The sequence below is a fragment of the Dipodomys spectabilis genome, unplaced genomic scaffold (genome assembly GCF_019054845.1).
Source record: "Dipodomys spectabilis isolate Male_0828 unplaced genomic scaffold, ASM1905484v1 ptg000069l, whole genome shotgun sequence".
Classification (NCBI taxonomy): domain Eukaryota; kingdom Metazoa; phylum Chordata; class Mammalia; order Rodentia; family Heteromyidae; genus Dipodomys; species Dipodomys spectabilis.
The window spans coordinates 23645459-23671829 of record NW_024870746.1 but is presented as its reverse complement, the minus strand read 5'-3'; the positions used below and the strand labels follow the sequence as shown (position 1 = coordinate 23671829).

The 26371-nt window shown below is 46.1% G+C and overlaps 1 protein-coding gene across 4 annotated transcripts in view; it reads left to right on the top strand.

Moving 5' to 3' along the window:
• Window positions 1–26110, top strand: part of Srgap2 (SLIT-ROBO Rho GTPase activating protein 2) — a 244921-nt gene extending 218811 nt beyond the window's left edge. For 2 of the 4 annotated variants that reach the window (XM_042681373.1, XM_042681374.1), the window contains exons 15-23: window positions 287–364; window positions 1175–1309; window positions 3225–3330; window positions 9736–9960; window positions 13712–13791; window positions 16210–16390; window positions 18247–18393; window positions 21881–22205; window positions 24561–26110. In XM_042681373.1, coding sequence (XP_042537307.1) covers window positions 287–364; window positions 1175–1309; window positions 3225–3330; window positions 9736–9960; window positions 13712–13791; window positions 16210–16390; window positions 18247–18393; window positions 21881–22205; window positions 24561–24944 — 1661 coding nt within the window. In that variant the 3' untranslated portion in view covers window positions 24945–26110. The other 2 variants (XM_042681375.1, XM_042681376.1) reach the window with 2 other exon arrangements.
• Window positions 26111–26371: the final 261 nt, after the last annotated feature.

The window sequence follows — 26371 nt, the reverse complement described above, 5'->3', positions numbered from 1 at the left end:
ACCTAGCATGCATGAAGCCCTGGGTTCAATTCTCAGGACCACATACACAGAAAAGGTAGGAAGTGCTGTGGCTCAAGTGGTAGAGCACTAGCCTTGAGCACAGAGAGGCTCAGGGACAGTGCCCAGGCCCTGAGATCAAGCCCCAAGAATGGCAAAAAAAAAAGAGAGAGAGAGAAACTGAGTGCTGTGCACACTGCTGGAGGGGGGGCTAAATATTTAACTAAGCTTGGCATTGTGGTTGTGAGCTCACCGTCTCTCATTGATCATTTCTCCTGTGTGTTTCTAGGACTACAGCATGAAGGAATCTTCCGAGTGTCTGGATCCCAGGTGGAAGTGAATGACATCAAAAATGCCTTTGAGAGAGGTGAGGGGACAGCCTTGACAATGAGACCAGATGTGTCCCTCTCCACCTTCTTCCTCTGAGAGGACCCAGAGTTTAAGAAGCCAGCTTTTTGCCCTCTTCAGCTGTTCACCAACTCTCATCATAAACTCCCCATTAGATATGCAGGGAGATGTGGGGAGTACATTCCAGCATCCTTCCTTCTCAGCCACACCCACCCTGCCTCTCTCCTGCAGATGATCTGCCAAAACTCAAGAAGTTAACTAGGATATCCATGCAGTTTATGGCCTATCCAAAACCCTTGGTGGCAGTTAATATCAAGGCTAATGCGCCTGTTCATTGTAGCCCATTTATTATCTTGTGGGCTATTAAGGTAATGGGCAAGCTTTGGCAATTTCCGTCACTGTAATGGATATATATAGTTTCAATTTGAGGTTGGTCCTATCATTAAATCTAATTACATCTGATAGGAAATTTTCCATAGGGAGCTCTGGCATGATTGTTCTCCCGTAAGTAGGTGTCCTCTGCTGCAGGCCAGGAGGGGTAAGAGCTAGTCAGAAAAGCTGGTCTCTTTGGCCTCATTTTCTTCCCCTAGGGGGCTCAGTCATAGCCTGGTTTTGTGATTCTGTGAGAGAATGCAGTTCCTGTGTCCCAATCCCATCCTCAAGGGAATGGTCCTAAGCCTTGTAATCTGCTTTACCTATTCCTTAGTCTATCCACTTACGGAAATGGATGAAGGCACAAGCACCCATCCTCCACTGCCTCTGCTTCATTCTAAGTGTTTTTGCCTCTCTCACTGCTTTCCCTTTTTTTGTGGGGGGATGCTTATCTCAGGAGAAGACCCCCTGGCTGGGGACCAGAATGACCATGACATGGACTCCATAGCTGGTGTCCTGAAGCTTTATTTCCGGGGTCTGGAACACCCACTCTTCCCCAAGGACATCTTCCATGACCTGATGGCCTGCGTCAGTAAGTACCATCCTGTTCTCCCATCGGCTCTGGAGCCATAGCATCTGGAAGCAAGAGATTCAGAAATTTCATTTTCCCCAGTGAGTTTCTCCTTTTTATGTCCACTCCACCATCATTTGTGGGGAGAGGATATGAAGAGAAGAATGACTTTCCAGTAAGAATCTAGAACCCACCCCAGTGCTGATAGCTCATGCTACTCAGGAGTCTGAGAGCTGAAGGATCTCAGTTCGAAGCCAGTCTGGACAAAAAAGTCTGCAAAACTCCATCTCCAGAATAACCAGAAAAAAGCAAGACTAGAGATGTAGCTCAAATAACATGCCAGCATAGTAAGCAGAAGCCCTGAGTTCAAAAACCACAGTGCCACTTTAAAAAATAATAGTCTAAAGACCCAAAGAGGGACCTCCTGAGCTTTTTTCATTGTTTTGCCTCAGTTGTAAACTCCTGGACTTCTCCAAGCTTTACTTTCCTTTTATAAAGTATCTTTATCCATAAGATGCCATCTTTTCAATTGCTTGAAGCTTACACATCAGTGACTGGGATTTTTATGATACCAAGGGAAAAGTGTAACTATTGGAAGTATTTCCTGCTTTTTGCTTTAAACATGTCCTAACTACCCTGCTAACTGTGTTCTCAGTTCTTAGGGGTTGTCTGCCTGCCTCTTACTCTAAAATTGGGGACTTGAAAAGCTATTGCCTTTGCCCATTTAAGTTAACTCATGATACTAAAACATCCTGTCACTGGTTTTCATGGAAAACAATCCACAGAAACTTGGATCAGTATCAGGTCATCCTGGAAGCAGACTCAATCTGAAAGATCCTGTCAGTGGCTACGGGAACCATACCTTTAAAATGAAGATAAGATACGTCTGCCTTTGACTCAGCGATTACTCAGTAGACTTCTCCTCCTCAGATACTTTGAGAAAGCTCCAGAGCATTCAAGATGCTAGCTCTCTTGTTTTGTTTGTTGACCCACTACATGGAGTCTAGAGGAAAGGAACTACATGGATGATTAAGAACATCCATCCCTAGGGCTCAGTGACAAAGCACTTGCCTAGTATAGTGCAATATCCTGGGTTTGATCCCCAGTACCAAAAAAGAAAAGGCAAAAAACACAATTAAAAATAAACAAACAGACATGAACACTGCTTGAGTTGTTTCTTCATGTCTTTTAAAACTGGACCTAGGTGACGTCTCTTATGCTAGACAAGAGTGCCAGGCAGTCTGTAAAGAGTACATCTCTAAGGGAGAGGTACTCTTGCTCAGTCCTTACCTTGTCTTTTCTACATAAAGGCAGTAGTCAAAAATGACAGTATCCTCGTTGCACACTATAGAAGGGAGTGCTGCTCATGATGGAGACCACAGGCACAAGGCCATTCCTATAACTAATCTGTCCAGCATAGGAGTCAAGGAACTTCTCGTCTTCTTCTGTGATATCGCTATTTACCCAGAGACTTTTCAGTTCCCACATCTGGTTACACTCCACTCCTATCCTCAGATAAGGGAGAAAAGATCAGCCAGACTTGTCCACAGGAGGAGATGATCATGTATAGTGTGGATAGGAGAGGACCCATATTATCTCTTTCCCTCCCAAGATGAGGGCTCTCCAGGTCTGGGTGTTGAGCAATCATGGCAGGTTTATGATCAGTCAGCTCCTTATCTGTGGGAATTTGAGTAAGAAGGTGGTTGATGCTGGGGGGACAGCTCTAGTCCTGTCTATGTCTAAGGAGGATACAATTAGTACCTTCTTCCAGCAGCCCTACCTCAAGCAACTGGGATGAAACTCCTGCTGCTGTATGTTAGTGTTCTGCAGGTTTAATCGGTAGCTGTGCTGCACCTCTGGAAGTAAGGGGTTTAAGACCATTGCTCCTTGTGATCACAATCACAGGAGAAGATAACAGATGGCTTTCTTCTTTCAGCAATGGACAACCTGCAGGAGAGAGCACTGCACATCCGGAAAGTCCTCCTGGTCCTACCCAAAACCACTCTGATTATCATGAGATACCTCTTTGCCTTCCTTAATCAGTAAGTAGCCTCCTCAGTAAACAACTGGATCAGGTCTTGACTTTGGCCACTGGAAGTTCCATGTAGACTTATGCCTATTCATCCATCCCAACAGAACTCACTGAGTATCTAGAGTATGTTGGCCATAGCAATAGGCTATAAGAATACATTGTTAAATGAGAGAGAAGGCCTTGATATTATCTTGTTTCAGAGGAAGGAACTGAGAATAACACAGCTATCAGATGGAATAAATGCTTAAGAAAAAAGAGTAAAGAAGTGAATAGAATGCAGGGGGATTATAGGGGTAATGGTGGAAGGACCGAAAATACGTTAGACAGGTGGGGTGCCAAGGATTCTCATGTAAGACAAGGTATAGGCCACAGCCTAAATGAAATACAAAGGGTACCATGGGAACACTCAAGGCATGAGGGTCATGGTGAGCTTAGAGTTGAGAAATGATTGGAATATCTTAAGTGCAACAGTTATGATCTGATTTTGTTTATTTTCAAACCTTCCTACTGCTTTGTGGAGAAGTTATCTCAGAGAGTTGTGAAGAAAAAAGAGCCTTTTTCCAACACTGTGTGGTCTGGTGAGGTGTCAGTAGACTAGAGGGTGATGAGCAAGGTCAGGCTGGCGATATACTTTGAATATACCATTGTTAGGACTTGTTGATGGGCTAGTTGTAGACTGAGGAAAGAAATCTTAAATTTTTGAGCCACAGAAAAGTGGGCAAGACATTTATGGAGCGCAGGGAAAACAGGTATGGAAGAGGGGATCAAGACAGGGCCAGATGGGCAGAGCAATTAGACATATAAGTGGAGATTTTAAGTAGCTGACATAGGAAGCTGAACATAGGAATCTGACACTCTGGGAGAAACCTAGGGTAGAATCAAAATGAGAGTCACTCATATGTTGGTGTTCAGCTGATTGCCTAGGGAATAAGTGTGGCTAGACAAAAAGCCTGAGAACCATAGGAGCTCTAGATTTGGATGAGGCATTTGTACCTGTCCAAAGCAGTGTGTCTTTGCCCAGGGAAAGCACAACATGGTAGTGAAGGCAAAAAGCAGGAACACGGGTGCTTCCCCTCCTAGGTCCCTCTGTCTTGATTCTGTTTTCACTGTAACTTCTCCCCCAACAACACAGAACAAAAGTTATAAGTGGCAGCCTGGGCATCCATCAGATAACATGCCCAGTGTGTTTTCCTCAGGTCTTGAAAACCTTGAGATAACATCAAACTATTTGGTATTCTACTTTTTAAAATAGATTTTTAGCCGGGTGCTGGGGGCTCACACCTGTAATCCTTCCTACTCAGAAGGCTGCGATCTGAGGATCATGGTTCAGAGCCAGCCCCGGCAGGAAATCTGTGAGACTTATCTACAATTAACCACCAGGAAACTGAAAGCAGAGCTATGGCTCAAAGTGGTAGAGTGCTAGCCTTGAGCAGAAAAGCTCAGGGACAGCACCCAGTTCATGCCTGTGTTCAAGCCCTACAACCGACAAAAAACATTGATTGATCATTCTTTTGAAAAGTGATTAAGTGAGACCTACAACCTGATGTTCCAGCAGTGCCCTGTGGAGTCAGGACAGGCATGCCTCAGTTTACCATGGGCCCCAGCCATCCACATTACTCCTCAGTCCAGAAAATGATTTCACTTGTCATCTGTCATCACACTGGCTTGCAAGGTTTTCACATAGTTAAGAAACAGTTCCCTGGATCCGTGTGTCCATCAAAGTGGAGGAAAGATGCCAGGGAACTTTTTAGGGCATATTTCTTTGTGAAGATGAAGTCTTCCTACATGGTTGGTCTCTGCATAAAAGGAATACAACAGAAACAGTTTCAGAAGCTTTATCTTGCTTACAAATTCTGGGTAGCCTAGATTTATAAGTATCTGGGTTAACAGCCACAACTAGAATTCTCTCTGGGATGCCCATACCATCACATATCCCTGCTACTAGCCTTGCAGATATACAGAGAGTCCTAGTTCCCCAACCTACCTCCTCCACAAGGCTACATCTGCCTCATTCACTGGCCAGATCCTGACTCAGCGCCCCTCATGACTTACACAGATTTAGGCAGACTTACACAGTTTATAAGCAACCAGGAAGCTCTGCTTATTACTATCCAGTTAGTCAGCCCCCTCATCCATCCCTGTCTTCCCTTACGACCATACTTGTCCTCAGTGTGAGTCTGGTTTGCCTGCCGTGAGCAAGGAGGCCAAATCAGAGGTGAGGGGATCTAGGAGGGCCTCGGGCATGTGAAGGTACAATCATCTCATTCTCTTTCTGAGCCACAGAGGAGGAGAAACAATCAAATAAGCTTCACACAGAGCTTGGAGATGGTGGCTGTCATTGAAGAAAACATGGGAATTCCAATCATTAATTTTGTTTTCTTTGCTTATCAAAATCAATTTCATTTAAAAGATGCAGCATGAATAATCACAACGTTTCCTAAATTTATAGTGAATAGAATGCAGGAGACAGGTAGTAAAGAAGAGCACTTCCATGGAAAGATGGGCCTTTAACAAGAAATGTGGACAGAGTTAGCTGATAGCTCTTGGTGAAGCCTCTGCCTAGGTCCACACTTTCAGGACCCTCTCCTTCATTTTCTATGGTCCTAGAGGGGACTGGAATTTATTCTTGGACTATATGCACCCTTAATATCCTAGAAACAGGTACACACTAATATCACCCAGTTTCTGTGAATTGGCTCTCCAGGTATAGGTTAGCTGAGGCCATGGGCCCAAGGTCGCATGAAGTGGTGGTAAAGGTGTTGGGGCAGGGCTGTGGGCTCATCTGAAAGCTTGAGTTCTGCTTCCAAGTCTCACACAGTGAGTTATTATTCAGTTATAAAGAGGAGTTAAACTACTGACACATGATACCACATAGATATCAAAAATAAATCCAAATTCTTAGAGTCTGACATGTATGTAAATCAACAGAAAAGCAGAGAGTTTAATCAATGCTATCATTTTGTTGTGTTTTGTTTCGTTTTGATTCAATACTGAAGATTAAGCCCAAGACCTTATACGTGCTAGGTAAGAATTCTACCACTGAGTACATCTCCAGCCCATGATGTTCATTTAAGAATAAAAATCTAGATCTTAGCCAGGCGCCAGTGGCTCACACCTCTAATCCTAGCTACTCAGGAGACTGGGATCTGAGGATCATGGTTCAAAGCCAGCCCAGGCAGAAAAGTCTGTGAGACTCTTATCTCCAGTAAACTACTCAAAAAAAAAAAAAAAAAATGGAAGTGGCACTGTGGTTCAAATGGTAGAGTGCTAGCCTTGAGCACAAAGAGAATCAGGGACAGCACCCAGGCTCTGAGTTCAGGCCCTAGGACTGCCCCCTCCCCTTTGGAAATTTAGATCTTATATACCTTCAGGATATTCAAAGACTACTTATTAACACTATGACATATAATGCAAAGTTGTATGCATTTGTGTGTGAACATGTATGAATTTTTCCAGTTGTTTTTAGGGTTTTTGTGGGTATATGGTACTAGAGCTTGAATTCAGGGCTAGGCAAGTACTCTACCATTTGAGGGTTAGTGTTTTTTAGATAGAGTCTCATGCTTTTGCTTTAAATGGGTTTTAGACTGTGATCACCTTGTCTCATCTCCTGAGTAATTAAAATTATAGACATGCATCACTATGTCTAGCCTTCAGAGTATTTTTATTTGTGACAGGGTTTTGTAAGCCTGGGCTTGCCTCAAACTGTTAAGAGTCAAGTAATCTTCCTGCCTCAGTCTCCCAAGTCACTAGGACTACAGGCACTTGCGGTACAACTTAATTGTCAAATTCTTGGAAACATCTGTGTTCCCCAGATAGTACTATCTGTGGATAGTTTTTACTATCTGTTGTCCCCAGATAGTAAAAACCCCACTGCTTTAGCTCCTAAGTATAAATATTCCCCCTGTGGATGGAAGGGAAAAGAAGATCTTAGTCTGTTTTTACCTACATTCATGAGACTACGGTCCGTGAAGATATGCCTTCTTCAAGCTCCTGGTCACTGTAGCCATTCAGGAATGGGACATCCCTTTTCATAGGAAGCTTCCAAGCATTCTTTACCTGTCCTAGAGCTTTCACTTGGGACTCTCAGTGCTAGTTTCTTCCCTTTGACCATTAAGCTTCTCAGAGACTGATTTCCTGAATGATACCAGACACTATCAGACCACATTTAAGAAACAAGTTCTTGCTGATATTCCTGTCTCCCCATGATACTTGAATCTGGGATTAGCTGAAGCTACCAAGGAAGTGTGTCTCCTGTCTCCAACTTTAATTTGGCAGAGAAGTAATTATGAATACTTCCCCAGTCTTTCCCAAATCTGCTTCCTTCTAACTCAAGATCGAGGGAAGGATTATAAAATTAAATATTTAAGAACTCTCCTCAGAGCCAGGCACCGGTGGCTCACTCCTGTAATCCTAGCTACTCAGGAGGCTGAGATCTAAGGATCGCAGTTCAGAGCCAGCCCGGGCAGGAAAGTCCGTGAAACTCTTATCTCCAATAAACCACCAAAAAACCAGAAGTGGTGCTATAGCTCAAGTGATAGAGCACTAACCTTGAGCTGAAGAGCTGAAGGACAACACTCAGGTCCAGAGTTCAAGTCCCATGACCGACAAAAAAAAAAAAAAAGAACTCTCCTCAGAAGTTGAGCTGTGGCTCAAGTGGTAAAGTGCTAGGCTTGAGTGAGAAAGCTAGGAACAGCTCCTAGGCCTTGAGTTCAAGCCCCAGTATGGACACAAATAAAATAAATGAAGAACACTGTGAATTCTTACAAAATGTAGCGGCACACTTCTATAATCACTCAGGAGGTTGAGGGAGGATCTCAGGATTAAGGACAATCTGGGCTACATATTGAAACCCTGTTTCAATAATATCATCATAACAATAATAAACATAAAAGCCAAAAAGAATTCCTGTGAGGCAGGAAGCAGGCCAGCCACTGAGACTATAGCTTCTCCACCACTGGCCTCTTCTGCATTTGGGTCTAGGTCATACAGAAAAGCAATGCTCAGCCCCTGCTCCTTCTTCCATTGGGCCCCTTCATGTGTCTGCACTGCCTTTTTTTTTTTTTTTTTTTTGGTTGGTCATGGGGCTAGAACTCGGCCTAGGCACTGTCCCTCAGCTTTCAGCTCAAAGCTAGAGCTCTACCATTTGAGCCACAGTGCCACTCCAATTTTCTGGTGGTTTTGGAGATAAGAGTCTCATGGACTTTCCTGCCCGGGCTGGCTTTGAACCATGATCCTCAGATCTCAGCCTCCTGAGTAGCTAGGATTCCAGACATAAGCCTGGCTGCACTGACTTTTGAAGGAGCTTGGAGTCTGTACAAGAGCCAACACATTGGGTTAGAGGGAAACCAACTTTATAATGTAATTCTCAATGCAGGGTTCTCTAGAAATCAACTCTGCTGAATTCCAAAGAGTAGCTGCCCTGATAACGACAGCTAAGGCTTGGACTTCTAACTCAGCAACACAGGGCTTTGGTTTCTTTCCAAGATTCTTTTCAGACTCAGATACTAAGGACTTCCTGCTTATACCTATAAGAGAGGGAGGCCTGGTCTCCACAGTAGTGCTCACAGCTCTTCAGGCTATATGTGGGATCTATCCAGAGCTGGCCCAGCTTTTCTCTGCCTGGACAGTTGGGGACCCATGGGGACTCATTGGGTGCAGTTACTCATTGAAGGCCTTGTCCTTGTCTAAGGTCGGAGGTGTGGCTAGAGCAGCTGCCTCTGAGAAGTGGGGAGTTCCCAGAGTAAATAAATACCCAATAATTAAGTCATTCTGCACTCAGAGGAAGCCTAACAGAATTTGAGTAGTATGCTGACCTTTTCCTGAAAAACTCCTAGATATAATCTACAGGAGGATATTATGAAAAGGAAAAACAATTGCATTAACTGTTCTAGAAAGAAATTCACTGTCCTGGTGGAATACAAAAGCTAATCCATCTGCTATTTTTAAGATCCATTTAGAGGTTTAAGTTGAATATCCCTAATAATTTGGTGTGTTTGGTAAACAAGAAGGTATACAGTGCCCAGTGCCTACACCTCCTGACCAGATCATCACCAAGGCAAGTAAAAGTTCCCCATGTGCCCATCTGTTCTGGCTGCTTGTGGGTTGGGCCCCTCTGCCAAGTGACATGTTCTCAAGTCAGAGCAGCTTCGGTGAATAAGATCAAGGGTAGGGTGAGAATTAGAAGAAGGAGTTGACTAACAAGCTAGAACAAAAGAAAGTGTAAGATCTCAAGCAAGTACCTCCACCTTACCTATGGTGGTGGTCATTGCACTCCTAAACTAACTTTCTGGAAGGAATCGATGGCCAGAAAGGCAGGTGGCAATTTGTAGGCTTTCTGCCTCTGCCTCCTGTGATTGTGTTTTCTGGGCATTCATGCGAGAGCTTTCCAGCTTGCCCCCTCTTCCTTCTCCTCCAGTTTATCACAGTTCAGTGAAGAGAACATGATGGACCCCTACAACCTTGCCATCTGCTTTGGGCCCTCGCTGATGTCAGTGCCAGAGGGCCACGACCAGGTGTCCTGCCAAGCCCACGTGAACGAGCTGATCAAAACCATCATCATTCAGCATGAGAACATCTTCCCAAATCCCAGGGAGCTGGAGGGCCCCGTCTACAGCAGAGGAGGAAGCATGGAAGATTACTGGTAGGGAGCTCGGGGCTGGAGGAGGGAGGGAATCACCAACATTCACTGGTTCAGGAGCCAGATGGACAAAGCAGAAACCAAAGGGTTTCTTCTTTTTTTTTTTCCCCACCCAGGTCCTCCAGCCATTGCTCCCAGGCTTTTCCAAAAGGCTTTGGGGTCCAGGGATATCATAGGCTGTCCTCCTACCTTAGCCCTTTTGTTATGAGTTCTGATGTTGAAGGACTGTTGTAAAAGACATTAATAACAGTAATAATAGTAACACTTAATACTCCATGAAAGGAGACTTACTGTACAAAGTGGGATCTAAATCCACTGTTCATCAGGCAGCCGAGCACTTCAGACTTAGACTGTGCCTTGTGAGGATATCAGCCCTGGCTCATGGGGCATCCCATTGATTTGGGGAGCAGTTTAGACATGAGGCATAATTTCCTGACTGAGTTTATAAGCTTACCCATGATTTCAGGAAAATATGAAGAGAAATAAAGGTTGCTCCATTTCAGCAGATTAGGTATGTACAGTCCCACCCTGAAGCAGTATTAAATTCTACTGTAGGTTATGAGAACAGAGGCCTAAAAGGAATCCCTGGGGTACATCTTTGCTAGACTCCTCCATTAGTTAATAATGAATCATTTGCAAACAGTGACATCACAGCTCCATGTTATAGATAAAGTCCTTGCAACCCAGAGAGGCCAGTGGTGCTGTGTCAGGCTGTGTCAACCCTGATCTCTTGTCTCCTAGAACAGTGCACCGTCATCCCACACAGTCACCATGTGTCATAGTGTCATTTCCCACAACAGGCAGCTGCCACCCTTTTAATCCCCAGTGTCCCCTGTCTCCCCCTCCTCCTTCCCTTCCCTTCTTCCCCTAAATAGTGTTTTAGCCTGAGCTGAAAGCACAAGTGAGTCCAAATTGAATTCCATCAGAATTCAACATCTGGAACCAATTCGGCCAGCCCCATTGCTATTGACAGAGGTAGGGGAGGACCGGGAGGTGGTTTACTTAATTAGGAACCAATTGGTCTCTGCTTCCCACTGACCCCCAAAGAACAGCCTCCTGCCCAAGGAGTGAAGAAAGTCGTATTTTTGCCTCTGTGAGCATCTTAATGGTAGTGACATCGCTGGGTTCATTCCTCTCTGCTGAACTGCAGATCTAAAGGATGGGTCCAAGGTGGAGGAACCTCAGCTGGCTGGCTTGGAGAAAAAGTGTCCTGTCACCAACAGATGGTTGGGGTGTGACTGGGGAAATTGGTCAGTTCAGGCATCAGTCTCCTGGCTGCCCTTATGCAAATCACCTGAAAAGTAGCTTTTCCGTCTTGCATGAGTAATGAAAAGCTGCGGAATACTATTCCCAATTCTTGCTTTTCCCTACACGGTTCTGGGAGCACCAGCAATCCCATTCTCCCTGCTCAAGTGAACAAGAGCCAAAGGGGGGGTGGCTCACTGGGGCATGCGCAGACAAGCCCCTTCCTCCAGTTTGCTCTAAGGTATTTCCACTCTCATCTGTTGTGCATCTGATATTTATTAACAGCCTGTGGAAATACTAGATTAGTCAGGAAACATTACTACCATAGTCCAGGCCTCAGGCCAGAGGCACCAAGGAGCAGGAGTCAGTGACCTTAGGTTGAGAGGGACCTCCGGCCACCGGATTCACACCCACTCAGAAACTCTCAGCCTCTCCCCTCCATCCTTTGTGAAAAGAGAGAAGAACTAGTAAACTAAAACGAAGTTTGGGGAAGTGAGCCTTTCCCCAAATCCCGAAGAGTGTCCTGGGAACCAGGACTGCCTGGAGGAGATGAGTATCAGGGCCCGGACCTCCCTTCAGGTATGGACAGGTGGGGCAAATCCATTCTAGAACACTTACCAGCCCTAAAACTGGACCCTGTTTTCCTAAGTCTACTGCTGGGCCCATGGTGGACTCCTGGGACCTTGCATGTTGGTGAGGCCTGGAGTGTGGAATGAGAGAAGCATGGAATGTTAGGGTTACAGTGACCTTAAAAAGAATCACCTGTGTAAAGGCCACAGCACAGTATGGAGGTTTCTGAAGTGTGGTCCCTTGACCAGCACCCAGGCCGTGTGGGATTAGCTCCAACCAGATGTGGTAACTGAGAAACTGGGCTGAGGTTGGGTGGCATGATTTATAACAAGGCCTCCAGAGCTCCCTGCAGGTGGAGGACTGTTCTGTCAGCAAATGGCCACAGGTGTGAACTGAGTGACTTGCTGCCCTTGATAGGTCCTGAGCTAGTCACCTTGTCATTGAGGAACTTAAGGGAGAGTAGGACCCTATGCTATGGACAGTCTGAAGGGCTAGAAGTAGAGTCAGCACAGCAAGGTATGAAATTGGAGGCTATCCATAAATCTACCACCTGCTACCACCTCCTGCCAGAGGAAGAAACCAGATAGGAACAAGACTTTTCTGTACTTTTCCAGACGTGACGAACTCCTCTCTACTCTAACATGTGTGAGCCAGAAGATAGGAGTAGAAATGGCATCTTAGTCATTTCCATGGCCATTCTCAGTTCTCTACCCTGGGTTGATTTTAGAGAATGTGCATTTTTCCATGAACTTGACCCAGCTTCCATCCCCACTTCAACGCTATAATTCTTCCTCTGCCTTTGTTTTTCACCCACACCTGTGACTTGGCTCCTTGTTTCTTACCAGTGCCCAGGCTAATAAGCCACAAAACAAACTCAAAAGCCAACAAAGGAAAGGAAGGGGCACATACACAGTACCTCAGGGTGCCAGTTACATCAGTGAATTCTGTCATTGATTCCCCCTCAAATCATGGTCTTCAGTGTAGGGGTGACCTAGCTGAGGGTCAAGGAGATTAAGTCACTTGTCTAGAGTCACCCAGCTACCAAATATTTGAGCTGGTTTTCAAATAGTTGTGGAAACTAGCACTTCCCTTCTGCCACACTCCTCCCCACCTTGAGAACCAGGAACAAGTTTCTGCAGAGAGTTGACCTTTGAAGAGTTGAGTTCTGGGTTTTTTTTCCTTATATAATTGTGTTGTTATTATTAAGGTATTGTACAGAGGGGTTACCATTTCATAAATCAAGTAATGAATACATTTCATTTTTTGGACAATGTCACTCTTTCCTTCATTTTCCCCTAGTTTCCCCCTCCCATCCCTGCCCACCAGTTACATAGGTTATTTTCCACATCATGTATGCTGAATAGCACGATTGCATTTGTTCACTCTTCCTCCTTCCCTTTCTGTACCCTCCCTCAGCTCCCCCCCAAAAAAATAAAAGTAAAACAAACACCAATAAAAACAACAATAAAAAAGCATATTTTCCTTTCCTGGAATTCATTTCAATAAATAGTATTTTAAATGTTCAGAGAAATTACACATTTGCGTTCCTCCCTTAAGGATTTCCCCCTTTAGTCTGTCTGTGAATACCTGGAGTCCTGTATAATGTATCATATCCACTTATATTTTGTATCTAGCTTCCACATATGAGAGAAAACAAGCCCTGTTGATCTCTCTGAGTTTAGCTTACAGTTCTGTGTTTTTTAAAGAATGTATTTGATAGCTTCAAAAGGGTTTTCCCATTGTCTCAAGGTAGAATCAGTGGTTTGGGGAGCAGGAGGTCTAGAGAACCCCCAGCGGGGTCTGTTTGATTATAAGCAATTGTTGGCATAGTGAGCTTAGAAGTGATTTGATGCCCTTGTTCCAAGGAGCTCTATAAACGGGGAGAGCAGAATTGTGTGAGCAAACATTGATATCCTCATTGTTCTTGGTTCTGTTGCAGTGACAGCCCTCATGGAGAAACTACCTCGGCTGAAGACTCCACCCAGGATGTGACCACAGAGCACCACACTAGTGATGATGGTAGGCAGCTCTGCTTCCAGGTCACTGGGGTGCTGGATAAAGCAGAAGGAGGTGGTTATGTGTCCTGTGCATCTAGTATATGTGCTGCCGAAGTGAGCACGAGTGTCCTGTGCATCTAATGAACTCTGCTGTCTTCAGGTCCATGAGGGCAAGCAGGGAACTCTCCATCTCTCATTTCTCCATTCCTTGGAGGGACAGCCTCTGATAGATTAGTCTGTAGATTTATTCCCTAGGTGAAGAGCTCCAGCTATGATAGCCCTTCACCCTTTACCTCACCTCTTCAGCCTCTTGTTTAGCCTGAGTTCAACAGGAAGGATGTGGGCCTTTTCTAACAGCTGACTCCTGCCAGGTAGCTGGAGACCAGAGCAAAGGAAAGCTCATTGGAAAAACTGCAAGCTGGGGGAATAGAGAAGCTGGGTGCCAAGAACCCAACAGAAGCAAACCTGAGGGTGTGGGGATGAGGAGGGAAAGCACACGCTTGCATGCCTTCCCACTGGAAAAATTGACCCTTTCCAAAGACATGTGTGAGTGGAGCAGTCTGGTGGCTGTGCATCCAGGGGTGGAATGCTCAGCTGTCATCCTCCGGCCCCTCTGCAGAGTCCATGATTTATTAGGGTCTGTCCAGCAACACATTTTCCCTTGCTTCCAGCCATTCCACACCTCCATTTCAGAATCACTTAAGCTCTGGGAGTCTCATCACTTAACAAGCAGCCTCTGAATTTGTGGGCACAAGAATGGAATGGCACAGTCTATAGAGCTTTGCATGTTCCTTGCCTTGTGGAGAATTCTGCAACTCCAGGCCAGCTTTTAAAGGAAAGGGGGTGGAGGTGGGGGGAATTAGCACTGCTTCTACACAGATCTTGATGTAAGAAGGATCAGTACAGGGCTGGAAAGGTGGCTTAGTGGTAGAGCGTTTGCCTTGCATGCATTAGGCCCTGGGTTCAATTCCTCAGCACCACATAAGCAGAAAAAAAAAAAGCTGGAAGTGGTGCTGTGGCTCAAGTGGTAGAGCGCTAGCCTTGAGCTGAAGAGCTGAGGGACAGTGCCCAGGCCCAGAGTTCAGGCCCATGACTGGACCCCCTCCCCCCCCCCCCAAAAAAAAAGGATCAGTACAATCACTTCATCGACTGCTTTATGAGATGGGGTTAGATGAATGAGAGAATTCAGTTTTGAGTTAGAGATGCGAAGGTCAAGTAATGTATTTGAGACTGTAGAGAACTGAGACAGGGACTTTTAGATGGGCCTTCTCTGGCTTGCTCTTCTAGTGAAATTTCTGGTCCAGTCAGTCCATTTAGGAGCAGATTTACCAGCCAGAGCGCTCTAGACATGATCTTGTTTTTTAGGCAGCCATTGTCAGTTTTACATCATAACTGACTTTAAGGTTCTAGGTTTCTGGGAGCCTTTCTTCCCTCTAATCTCTGCCTGAAGCCTTGAACAGATAGATATTGATAACAATGACAAACATAATATGATTCTGGGCACTATTGTAAATGCTTTACAAACTGTAATTCATTGACTTCTCATAACTACTCTGTAACAAAGGCTAGCTCACCCTGGTCAAAATATATTCCATTTTTAGATTACTCATAATGTATTTTGCCATAGGCTGTTAGTCACAAACTATATTTCTTTTTTTATTTCTTTTTTTTTTTTCCGTCAGTTCTAGGGCTTGACCTCAGGGCCTGGGCACTGTCCCTGAGCTTCTTTTTGCTCAAGGCTAGCACTCTACCACTTGAGCCACAGCACTACTTTTGACTTCTTCTGTTAATATGGTACTGAGGAATCAAACCCAAGGCTTCATGCATGCTAGGCAAGCACTCTACCACTAAGCTACCTCCAAGCCACAAACTATATTTCTATATTCTGTTCTTTGGAAAATTATTTTTTCTTTTACAGAGAACAAAAATTCATTTTCTAGGAAGTGACACTGTGGCTCAAGTGGTAGAGTAGCTAACCTTGAGCTGAAGAAGCTCAGGGACAGTGCCCAAGGCTTGAGTTCAAGCCTCATGACCAGCACCAAAAACAAAAAACAAAATAAAATTAATCTTCTAGTGATAAATGTTCTACAGCTTGCAGAGCTATTATTTAACAGAAAAGAAATAATGACAAGTTTGTTGATAGGAAGAGTCACAGTGTAAAGAGCTGCAAAGAAGTCGCCTGAGAAAGCAGTGTCTCCATGCTTCCTTGGGCAGAGTGAAAGGATTCCAGGTGGCAGGACAGGAAGGACAAAGGCTGTGTGAGAGGGAGGATGGCTGGCTGTATGAGAATCATCTGCTTTGTAGACCACCCACAGTGCATTTCTACCCAAGGTTATCCTCCCCACTCTAGGTCCAGCTAATTGGGCTTTTCTTTCTATTCAAACTTCCTGAGTCTGTAGGTCCCAACTACATGTGTTTCTTTCTTTTCTACTCCTCCCAGAGTGTGAACCCATTGAGGCCATTGCCAAGTTTGACTACGTGGGCCGGACAGCCCGAGAGCTGTCATTCAAGAAGGGGGCATCTCTGCTGCTTTACCAGCGGGCTTCTGATGACTGGTGGGAAGGCCGGCACAACGGCATCGATGGACTCATCCCCCATCAGTACATCGTGGTCCAAGACACGTATGTAGGGTCCTAGCACCTCTAAGGGTGGTCCCTTATCTTGCCATGGGAGCTAGATTCCAGAGCTAATGAGGGAGACTAATCCCTAGAGGGTGCTAATGTAGTCCTGGGGTTCACAGTCTCTAGGAAGAGGCTCTGCCTCAAACTCAGTGGAGAATTTGTTTTAGATCTCTCCACTTACTCTTCCTTCTTTAAATCTACTCCTAAAGTTTTAGAAACAATTAGCTCATCTATGTGTATATCTGAAGATATATCTGATGCATATATTTTCTTTTTGGAAAGATGTAGTTGGAATAACATTTTTGGTTCCTTTTCCTTTTTTTTTTTTGAGGTTAGGGGGAGGGAATATGCCAGTCCTGGGTCTTGAACTCAGGGCTTGGGTGCTGTCCCTGAGCTTTTATTTTGTTCAAGGCTATTGAGATCCACCTTCACTTCTGGCTTTTTGGTGGTTAATTGGAGAAGTGAGTCTCACAGACTTTCCTGCCCTGGCTGGCTCAGATCTCAGCCTCCTTAGTAGCTAGGTGGGAGATATCAGCATCTGGCTTTTGGGTATTTTGAGAGAAACTCTCAATTACATAGCCCAAACTGGCCTCAAACTTCCCTCCTCCTTGATTCCACCTCTGAAGTGCTGGGCTCTACCATATGAGACACCTCCACTTCCTCTCCTTTAAAAAAAAAAAAAAGACTCCGACTTGCTAGGCTTCTGATGACACTTTTCACCCTGTAGATGAAAAATGACAAAAAAATTACTGTATAAGAGAAATGTGTTATAAGCAGCTTTGTAGAAGCAGAAGATAGGAAGAGGCAGGAAAAGGATGTCAGAGAACAAAGGGATCCTGAACAGATCCCAGAGAGATCTTGTTGGATGGGCTGTTGGTTAGTTCCCACCTTGTGGAACAAGTATCTCCCAGGCAGGAAGTAGAAGCTCCTTCCTGTAGCCCACCCAGGCTGCCTCCCTGGACCTTATCTTGCTTCTACCCCATTCATGCCCCACAGAGAAGATACTGTCACTGTTTTTAGTCCTTCCCTTAATATTATTTTTTAAAGGTTGATATCCTGAATGAGTCTGCACCCTCCCAGCCTCTCCCTGGCATGTTCTGCGGGGAAGTTCTCCCTGTGTTGATCACGGCGCAAACCCAGTGGCCATCTGTGCACGGACAGGACCCTCCCAAATTTAGCATTAAGACTTCACTGCAGGATCCAGAGAAGATGAATTGTGGGGGAGAAGGGGCTTTCTTTGTCATCAGTAGCCAGAGGGGCCAGGAGAGCAGTGGAGACACCTGGGACTGGCTTGGACATTCTAAGCGAGGCTAGACGTGCTACGACAGACTGTGGCCCAGTGGCCATGTCCTGCCTCAACACCGGCATCTCCAGAGTCACCACAGAGCTTCTCTCCTTCCCCAGCAGTGCTCAGGACCTCAGCAGATAATCCACAACCTGGACTTCACTTCCTTCTCTGGGAAGTGGCCCCCACATGGCCACCCACCCCAGGAAAACAGCAAATGCCTTGAAGCCAGGTGTCCCCTAGCTCATCTTTCCTGAGGAGCTGAGAAGCCCATAGAACTCAGCAGATTATTTATTTTAATTTAAACCACCTCCTAAAGCCCTTAGCTTCTCTCACCTCTGTCCATGGGGTTAACTCTGCCAGGAGTCGCTGCTGTCTGCAAGCCATGTGCAGTCATGCACGTGTGTGTACGTGTGTACGTGTGTGTGCCTGTGCGTGTGTGTGTGTGTGCGCGTATGTGTGTGTGTGTATGTGTCCGGGGGGGCCATCTTGCTGACTTAACGCTGCTTTTTGTGTTGTTGTTGTTTTCCCTCCTCCCTGCCTGCCTGCCTGCCTGCCCCGTCTCCCCCAGCGAGGACGGTGTCGTGGAGAGGTCCAGCCCCAAGTCTGAGATTGAGGTCATTTCTGAGCCACCTGAAGAAAAGGTGACAGCCAGAGCGGGGGCCAGCTGTCCCAGTGGGGGTCATGTAGCCGATATTTATCTTGCAAACATCAACAAGTAAGCTCTGCTTTTCATTTTCTGCTCCCTTGAACAAGTCGCACCACCCAGCCTCACTCCCTGGCCTAACCCCTCCACTCCCGTGCCGCTCTCAGGGCTCCAGCCCTCCAGCCTAACGTCTGCATGTGTTTGTTGCTGCTGCAAGGCAACAGGGCTGAGGAGGCTTCCAGAAACCTTGGGACAGGACGGAGTCTCGCACTAGCTGCTGTCAGGCTGGGCAGGGCGTTGCTCTGTGTGTTCCTGCAGCCTCTCAGCCCAGATCTTCCCCAGTCTTATGGCTTAAACCTTGGCCAAAGCTTTGGCCACTGTATGCAACTTGGTGTTGTACTGTTTCTTAGAGGTGCCTTCTCTTTCCCACTTCTTAGTCAAATAATAGCCTTTGGTGTCTTCCTTGACTCTTGTCTGTCTGAAGATTCAAAGTCTTGTGTGTCTTCCATCAGGCTACTGTTTTGCCAGGTGGGCTTATTTAGATGTCACATGCCTGTTCCCCACCCTCACCCACGCCCGCCCTGCATTCATTGCTGTGGAGGAGAGGAGAGCACTGAAACACCCCAGGAAAGCTTTGTCCCAGCTCCTGATTCGTCCTGTGACCCAGCACTGTTTCTTCTCCCCCTTTCACACCAGGAGAGTCAATTTTCCATTTCCCTTGTTGCTTTAGCCCTGTGTATCATCCTGCCCTAGCATCCCTATGCTGCCCAGCAGGCTCTTCCCTCTACCCAGCTTTCATTGTGGCTGTTAGCAACATCCAGGGTCCTAACTTCACCCACACCCAGCTGGCTGTCTAGAGGGACACTTCACCCATCCACCAGTGTTGCTGCTGCCTCCCATAGAGGCATTCAGGCTATCGGAGAACTAATCTCATCTCAAGGGGGCCAGACACCAAGTCCCAAAGCCTACAGACCTCTTTCCGCCAGACCCCGAACCTTGGCCCAGTGCCAGCAGGATGACAAGCCCCAGGGTGCTCCTGATGAATATGGATTGGAGATGATGTACAGTTTTTATTCCCCTCCGGCTTTGGAGGAATGAAATGATTTGCACTTTGAAAACCTGTTAACCATAGCCTCTGGACACTGAGACTGGAAAGGAGAATAAAAGATGCTTGTTGTTTTTAAACTATACTGGATTGCCAGATCTCTTGGCTTTGTTCCAACCAGACGGTAGCCGGGGGAGCGTTTGGGACACGTGGCTCTTTTCCATCTCTTTCACCCCCAAGTTCATAAAGTAGTTTATTCAGCTCACTTATTCAGTATAGTTACAATTTTAATTCAGACCAGTTAAAAAAAAAAAGGAGGATTTTATACTCCCCTGATGGGAAGGCATGCTTGTGAAAAAGTAACTGTAGGCTGATTCTTATTTTTTTCCTATTTACAAGTCTTTGTTAATTATAAAGCTATAATCATAAGATCATAAACCTATTATTTAGCTGGAAACCAAGTCTGGCTTCCAGGGAAGAATTAGATACTCAGTTAGGTTATTTATTACAGTGCTAAGGTTGGAGCCTAGGGTCCTGAACATGCTAGGCTCTCATTGAGCCACACCCCAGCTCTAGGTACATAATTTTAAGGCATCAGATATTGGATGGCATTTGTACAGAAGAATCGCAGAGAGTGACAGCCAGAACAGTCAAAAGTTGAACATTGGTAGAAAAGCAAGGTAATTCCCTTGGTCTTCTTGCCTGATGGTTGTCAGGGTTGTCATGATGAAGTTTGGAGAGGACAAATCTCTTACCATATCATCATATCATCACCCTACACCTGCCCAAGACACTAGCTACCTGTTCCATTGGGGAGCAACAGCCCTCAGTGTGCCTGTGCCTTAGGAGTGAGTGCTTTTCAGCCCCTTCACAGTGCTCCTCCCAACCTCCTTCAGTTTCCTGGGTGTCCTGGATTCTCTCTTCACTGGATTTCCACACCTGCAGACTCCACTCACTGGGTCAACTCCTTCTGTCCCTTTGAGACTCAGTCCAGACATGACTTCTTTAAGTGAAGCCTTCCTGAGTCCCCACGGCTGAGCTGGATGCCCTTATTCTATTCCAGAGTGGTGTGGTAGTTCTTGATACCCAAGCTACATCCAGATCCCTCCCCTTTCTCCACACTGAGCTCCCAGGAACCTAGAACCCTGTCTTGCCCATCTTAGGAAAAAAGGTAGCCTGGGGCATGGCATGATGCAGCCACTCTGAAATCTGCCTTCTCAGCACTTTTAGATTTGTGAGTCAGCCATCCTCAAGTGGAAAAAGGAAATCAGCTAAGGGCTCTTAAGGCGTGACATTTCCATTTAATTCCACACATGTATGAAGCATCTGTGTTGTACCATGCTGGTTACTTGGTGGAATAAGGCATCGTCCTGGGCCTCAGCGCTCTCAGCTCAGCAAGGTAGAGACCATGGGGGAGGGAGCTTAGAAGCAGTAATTAGATACTTCAGAGGAACACGGGAGGGAGGATCCATTCTGTCAGGAGCTAGTGGTATCTGGTAGACTACAGAGGAGGGTTCAATTCAGCAGGGCCTTCCAGGGCCTTCCCTTTTCCACCTGAGGATGGTAGCCTTGCAAGGATAGAACCACTGGATGAACAGATTCATAGACTAGCTTCTGTGAGCTAAGCCTTAGGTCTATAAAGATGAGGAAGGCCTTAGCAATGAGCAGGATCAGGACTGGCTCAGCACATTGACCCTTCTCATAAATGACCGGACCCCCTTATCCTCCCCTTCCCTCCTTCCATCCTTAACTCTCCGGCTCCCTTAGTAGATTCAGGATCAGAACTTCCCAGCTGCTTTAAAAATCTGATTCCAGGAGAAAATGAAATTACTCAGCAGCAGGCAACACCCATATGACTTGGAGTCTGCCAAGCTATTTCATTTGAGAGCCTTAAATGGTGTGGAACAAATTGGGTCAAAGCCAGGATTCAGCCCAGTACTAGGTGACATAGGAGGTATATAGATGTCCTTCTACTCTAAGAACATGTACACATCGCGCTCCCCCTGCAGCGTTGTAGCCTCTTAAGAAATCTGTTTCAAGTCTGCAGAAGAGGCAACAGCACATGTTGCCAGAACCCCAAATACTTAAAGAGTCTTGCTGTAGTTGGACCAAGAGACAAGCTAAAATTTGGAAGAGTTCATTCTTCTCTTCTTCCCCCCGCCTCAACCCCTGTTGGTGACGGTGAAACTCTTGCTACCTGGAGCCTTGGGTTTCTGTTCAAAGCAGGTAACGGAGTGGGTCTTGCCATGAACCTTTCTCCCTTTAGAAGTTTTCCCTTGATCAGACATTTTTTCTGACAGCACTTTGGTGAGACTTGAAGCCTACGGCCACCAAGTAAGTATCCATTTCTCCTTTGCCCACGTTGGGGGAGGCAAGGGAACAGACTCAGAAGGCACCGTGCGTGCCTCTCCTTTCAGGAGTCCCACACACTGGTGTCTGCCCTTCTCTCACCATCCTGGCTCTCTTGGGGCCAGAGCTTCCTGATCACTCTGCCCTTTCTGTTTGTGATTGAAGGCAAAGGAAACGTCCAGAATCTGGGAGCATCCGGAAAACCTTTCGGAGTGACAGCCACGGGCTGAGCAGTTCCCTGACTGACTCCTCCTCCCCGGGGGTGGGGCCCAGCTGCCGCCCATCCTCCCAGCCCATCATGAGCCAGAGTCTCCCCAAGGAAGGGCCGGATAAGTGTTCCATCAGCGGGCATGGGAGCCTTAACTCTATCAGCCGCCATTCATCCCTAAAGAACCGGCTGGACAGTCCACAGATCCGGAAGACTGCCACCGCAGGGAGGTCAAAAAGCTTCAATAACCATCGGCCCATGGACCCTGAGGTCATTGCACAGGTAACTGAGGGACCCTGTACAAGCAGCACATATCAGTCTCCATGTGTCACCTCCACCCTGTGAAGAAGCCCCTGTTAATCATGGCACGACTTGAAACAGTACAACGTGTGTGCATTCTGTGCTGGATTCAGGAACTGGTGGGTGACTCACCCAGCTGTCCATCTCTCCACCTCTTCCTAGCAAAAATTAAGATAGCCAATCAATTATTGCTTCTTGTTCATATGCTAACCATTTGCAAGGCTGCTAACTTTGAAAGCCAGTAGTGAGAGTATTTGTTGACAGTCCATTCAACCCAAGTTTCAGGTCTTAAGACCCTGGTAAGCTTTAATGAAGCTGCCCCAAAAGGTTGAGGCTCAGATACAGTGCAAGTCACATTTGTGTACTGCTCTGCCCATCTCTGTCCTTTCCTGTCTTAAAGCTCATCTCCAATGCCTAGTGGGCAGAAAATATATCCAAAATCTACTTCTGGTCAAGACCCAGAACTGTTCCTATTGCTAAGAGCTCAGATACTAGAAGGTTTTCCCAGCCTGAGGCTCCAGATACAGTAGAGATAAGATCCCGGATTACAGGGTCTTCCTTCTTGTCTGCACCACACTGATGACTCTCTGTTTTCCATGAAATAATAGAGATCCAACCCTACCTCTAAAAATCCAACTACCCGGGCCACTTCGAGCAGTTCTCTCAGACGTCTCTCTCAACTTTATACTTTTCATTAGACCAGGTAGGAGCCATTGTCCTCGCCCCAGAGGCTTGGCATGATCTTTCCCGGCTTCATTGGTGCTCTGCTTAAGGAGATGAACCTGACATCCCAGTAGCGGTCCTGCGATGTCTTGCTTTGCTAAGCCTTCTATTCTGTGCCTCTGTTTAACTTCCTGACAATAGTCTGCCATGCACCATGGGAATCCTTCCTGATTGACCCTTTGTCTGGCTCTCTAGGATGTCAGGAAAGGTTCACAGATGGACAGACTCTGGTTATAGAGTGGGATTGGACAGGGAAGTGGAGTTCTTCCTGAGGTTTGTGAGCTGGGGATGTAGTTCAGTGGTAGAAACACTTGCCTTACAAGAGCAAGGTTTTGAGTTTGATCTGTAGACTGCAAATCAATCAATCTGTCAATAAAATCAGTTTTGAGAATGCCATAGGGATGAGTGAAAGTGAGTCACTATGGGGAGGAAGCATAAATCTCTGGGGGCAGAGGATCCTGGATGGAGTGCAGTTGCTTGGAACATAAGTGTGAGTTTGGTTCCAGTGAGGAGTCCTGTGTTGGTTTGGGTATCAGACAGAGTGTATACAGAGGGGGGTGGAGGTTGGTGGAGCTGGAGCTCTCCCTAGGAGGTAGCTGGCTTGCATACATTCAAAGGGTCTTTGATTTTTTGCCTTGAGCCCCTGGGCTAGAGCTGTTCTTTGCTAAGGTCTGTTCACTGATTTGCAGGTGATTCACCTACGTGGGCTTTGGCTCCCCCTTCTGGCCTCTCATGGTGGTGGGTAGATGGAAATGGTTGCAGTCTGGACACTCTCCTGGGGCCGGGAGGGTGGCGGAGGTGGGAAGGGGTATCACCTTATTTGACCTTTCAGTTCAAGAAAATAAAGATCATACTTCATCTATCTCTGTATTTTTGTTTATTGTTTGTGCTGAGTGTAGTGAGGCATACCTGTAATCACAGCACCTGGGAGGTGGAATCTCAAGTAGAGGAGGATCACAAGTTTAAGGCCTGTCTGGGCTACATGGTAATGACAACAAAGCAAGCCTGATGCCCGTGGCACACACCTGTAATCCTAGCTACTCAGGAGGCTGAGATCTGAGGATCACAGTTCAAAGCCAGCCCAAGCAAGAAAGTCAGTCCAATTAAGCCCTTAAAAGCTGGAAGTAGAGCTGTGGCTCAAGCACTAACCTTGAGCAAAAGAGCTCAGGGACAGCACCCAGGCCCTGAGTTCAACTCTAGGGGCTGCATCCAAACAAAAAAAAAAAGTAAAACCAAAATTTGTACATACACTTTGAAACATATACAAAAGTAGAGAAAATTGGATAATGAATCTCCATGTATCCATGACCCAGTGCCTAGTTCATCCACCTCTCCTCTCCCCCAGTGGATAAAATACTTTCTAAAACCCAAGGACACTAGTTTAAAGCACCTCTTTCTAAAGGAGGGAGCCAGGGGTATGATTAAAAAAAAAAAAAAGTTCCTCATCCTTCCTCTGCCCACATTCTGCACATTCATACATTCAAGGACTTTGGCCAAGTAAAATAATCTGGACATTTTCTCATTGGTTCTCCATGGCTTAGCCAGTCCTGTTGAAATTGGATCCTTGGGGACTCTGCCTCCGTTTGCCTCACTCCTCCTTTTCCTGTTTTGCAGGATATTGAAGCAACAATGAACTCTGCCCTGAACGAGCTGCGGGAGTTAGAACGGCAGAGCAGTGTCAAGCACACTCCTGATGTGGTTCTGGACACCTTGGAGCCCCTCAAAACCTCCCCAGTGGTAGCCCCCACATCGGAGCCCTCCAGCCCTCTGCACACCCAGCTCCTCAAGGACCCCGAGCCCGCTTTCCAGCGCAGTGCCAGTACTGCTGGGGACATAGCCTGCGCCTTCCGGCCTGTCAAGTCTGTCAAGATGGCTGCCCCAGTCAAACCACCAGCCACACGGCCTAAGCCCACTGTCTTCCCCAAAACAAATGCCACTAGCCCTGGTGTCAATTCCTCCGCTTCCCCACAGTCCACTGACAAGTCCTGTACTGTCTGAGGGTGTAATTTAATTGTTCTAGACAAGGGGATTGTAGGGACTGACTGTTATTAAAATCTTCCTGTTTAACTAGGTTGAGGACTTCAGTGGAAAGTTAGACTCTAAGTTGCCCTTGCAGGAATTAGCCTCCCCATCACCCAGAACCTTGAGAATGAAGCCCTTGGTACCACCTTTCCCTTCCTCTCCTTTCCCTTCCCTTCCCATGGCCCTCTGCTTCCCCCCAGTCATTGTAACGCAGCCAGCTGCAGTACATACCGTTCATGCTTAGGTTAGTCAGAGATAGTTTTCATTATCAGGTCACTGTGAAATCTGGCAAGGCAAGTCATGAGAGGTGGGCTGGAGTCTCACAGCCACCTCAGACCATGGGGGTACCTTGACCAGATGGCTGGCTGCTGCCACCTGGTTCTCAGTGGCGTCTTGTTTTGAGTACTGGTTATAGAGAATCATATACAGTCCATTCTTCGTTTTAAACACACACACAAACACACCTTTCTAGTCTGGCATGTATACCCTCTCCTGGTCATAGACCAGTCTCTTTGTAAGTTATTGTGGCTTTTTACAAAGAGCCACCAGGGGTCTCTGTTTCCGTTACAAAGTGTTCTGACTGGGCCAGAGAACCTAGCTTCTGAAATCTCTTCATCGTATGAAATGTGGCAGGATGCAACAGTCCTGTGATGTGGGGTGGGGGTGGGGCTCTTCTCTCTGTTTTCTCTATTGCTGTGAGTCAGTCACTGGTGTTTCCTTTCCCCTGCTCCATCCTGTAGAAGTACACCCCAGTCTTAGAAAGGAGCTTTGAAAGTTTTTTCTGAATGTATAGACATTTCCCGGGTTCCTCTCTTTGTCTCTGATGGACTATTTTCCATTGAAGACATTTTCCTGAATAATACAGCTTTATAGCTGGTTCCTTTTAGAGTAAAGAGTCTTAAGAAAGTTTTATTGTGTTTATGGCAGGTTTGAAAAAAAAAAAAAAAAAGGTAAGATGATGGGTCCTACTTCCTCCCATCCTTTTTTAGGCGGAGGCGGGGGAGGTAGGGGAGGAAACTGAAAACAAAATTAACTATTAAAAATTAAACTCAGCTTTGCTAATCCAAAATTGTTCCCAATGGAAAACTTTTAAATTCACCCATTGGTTGGATGTATGTATACAAACACACACACACACATACACACACACACACATACACACACACACACACACACACACACACACACACACACACACACACACACACACAGTCTCTCCAGGGACCAACAGAAGTTTGATGAACCCTAGCTAAAGAGAGACATTGCCTCTCAAGAGTAGTTTTGCTTTATCCAGTCAACTTAGGGAACTTTGACCCCAGAGGTTCTAAAGTCAGAATCTAAAGGAAAAAAAAATTATTAGCTACTATGTTCTCTTTTTTTTTTTTTGGCTTTCCTTTAGCCTT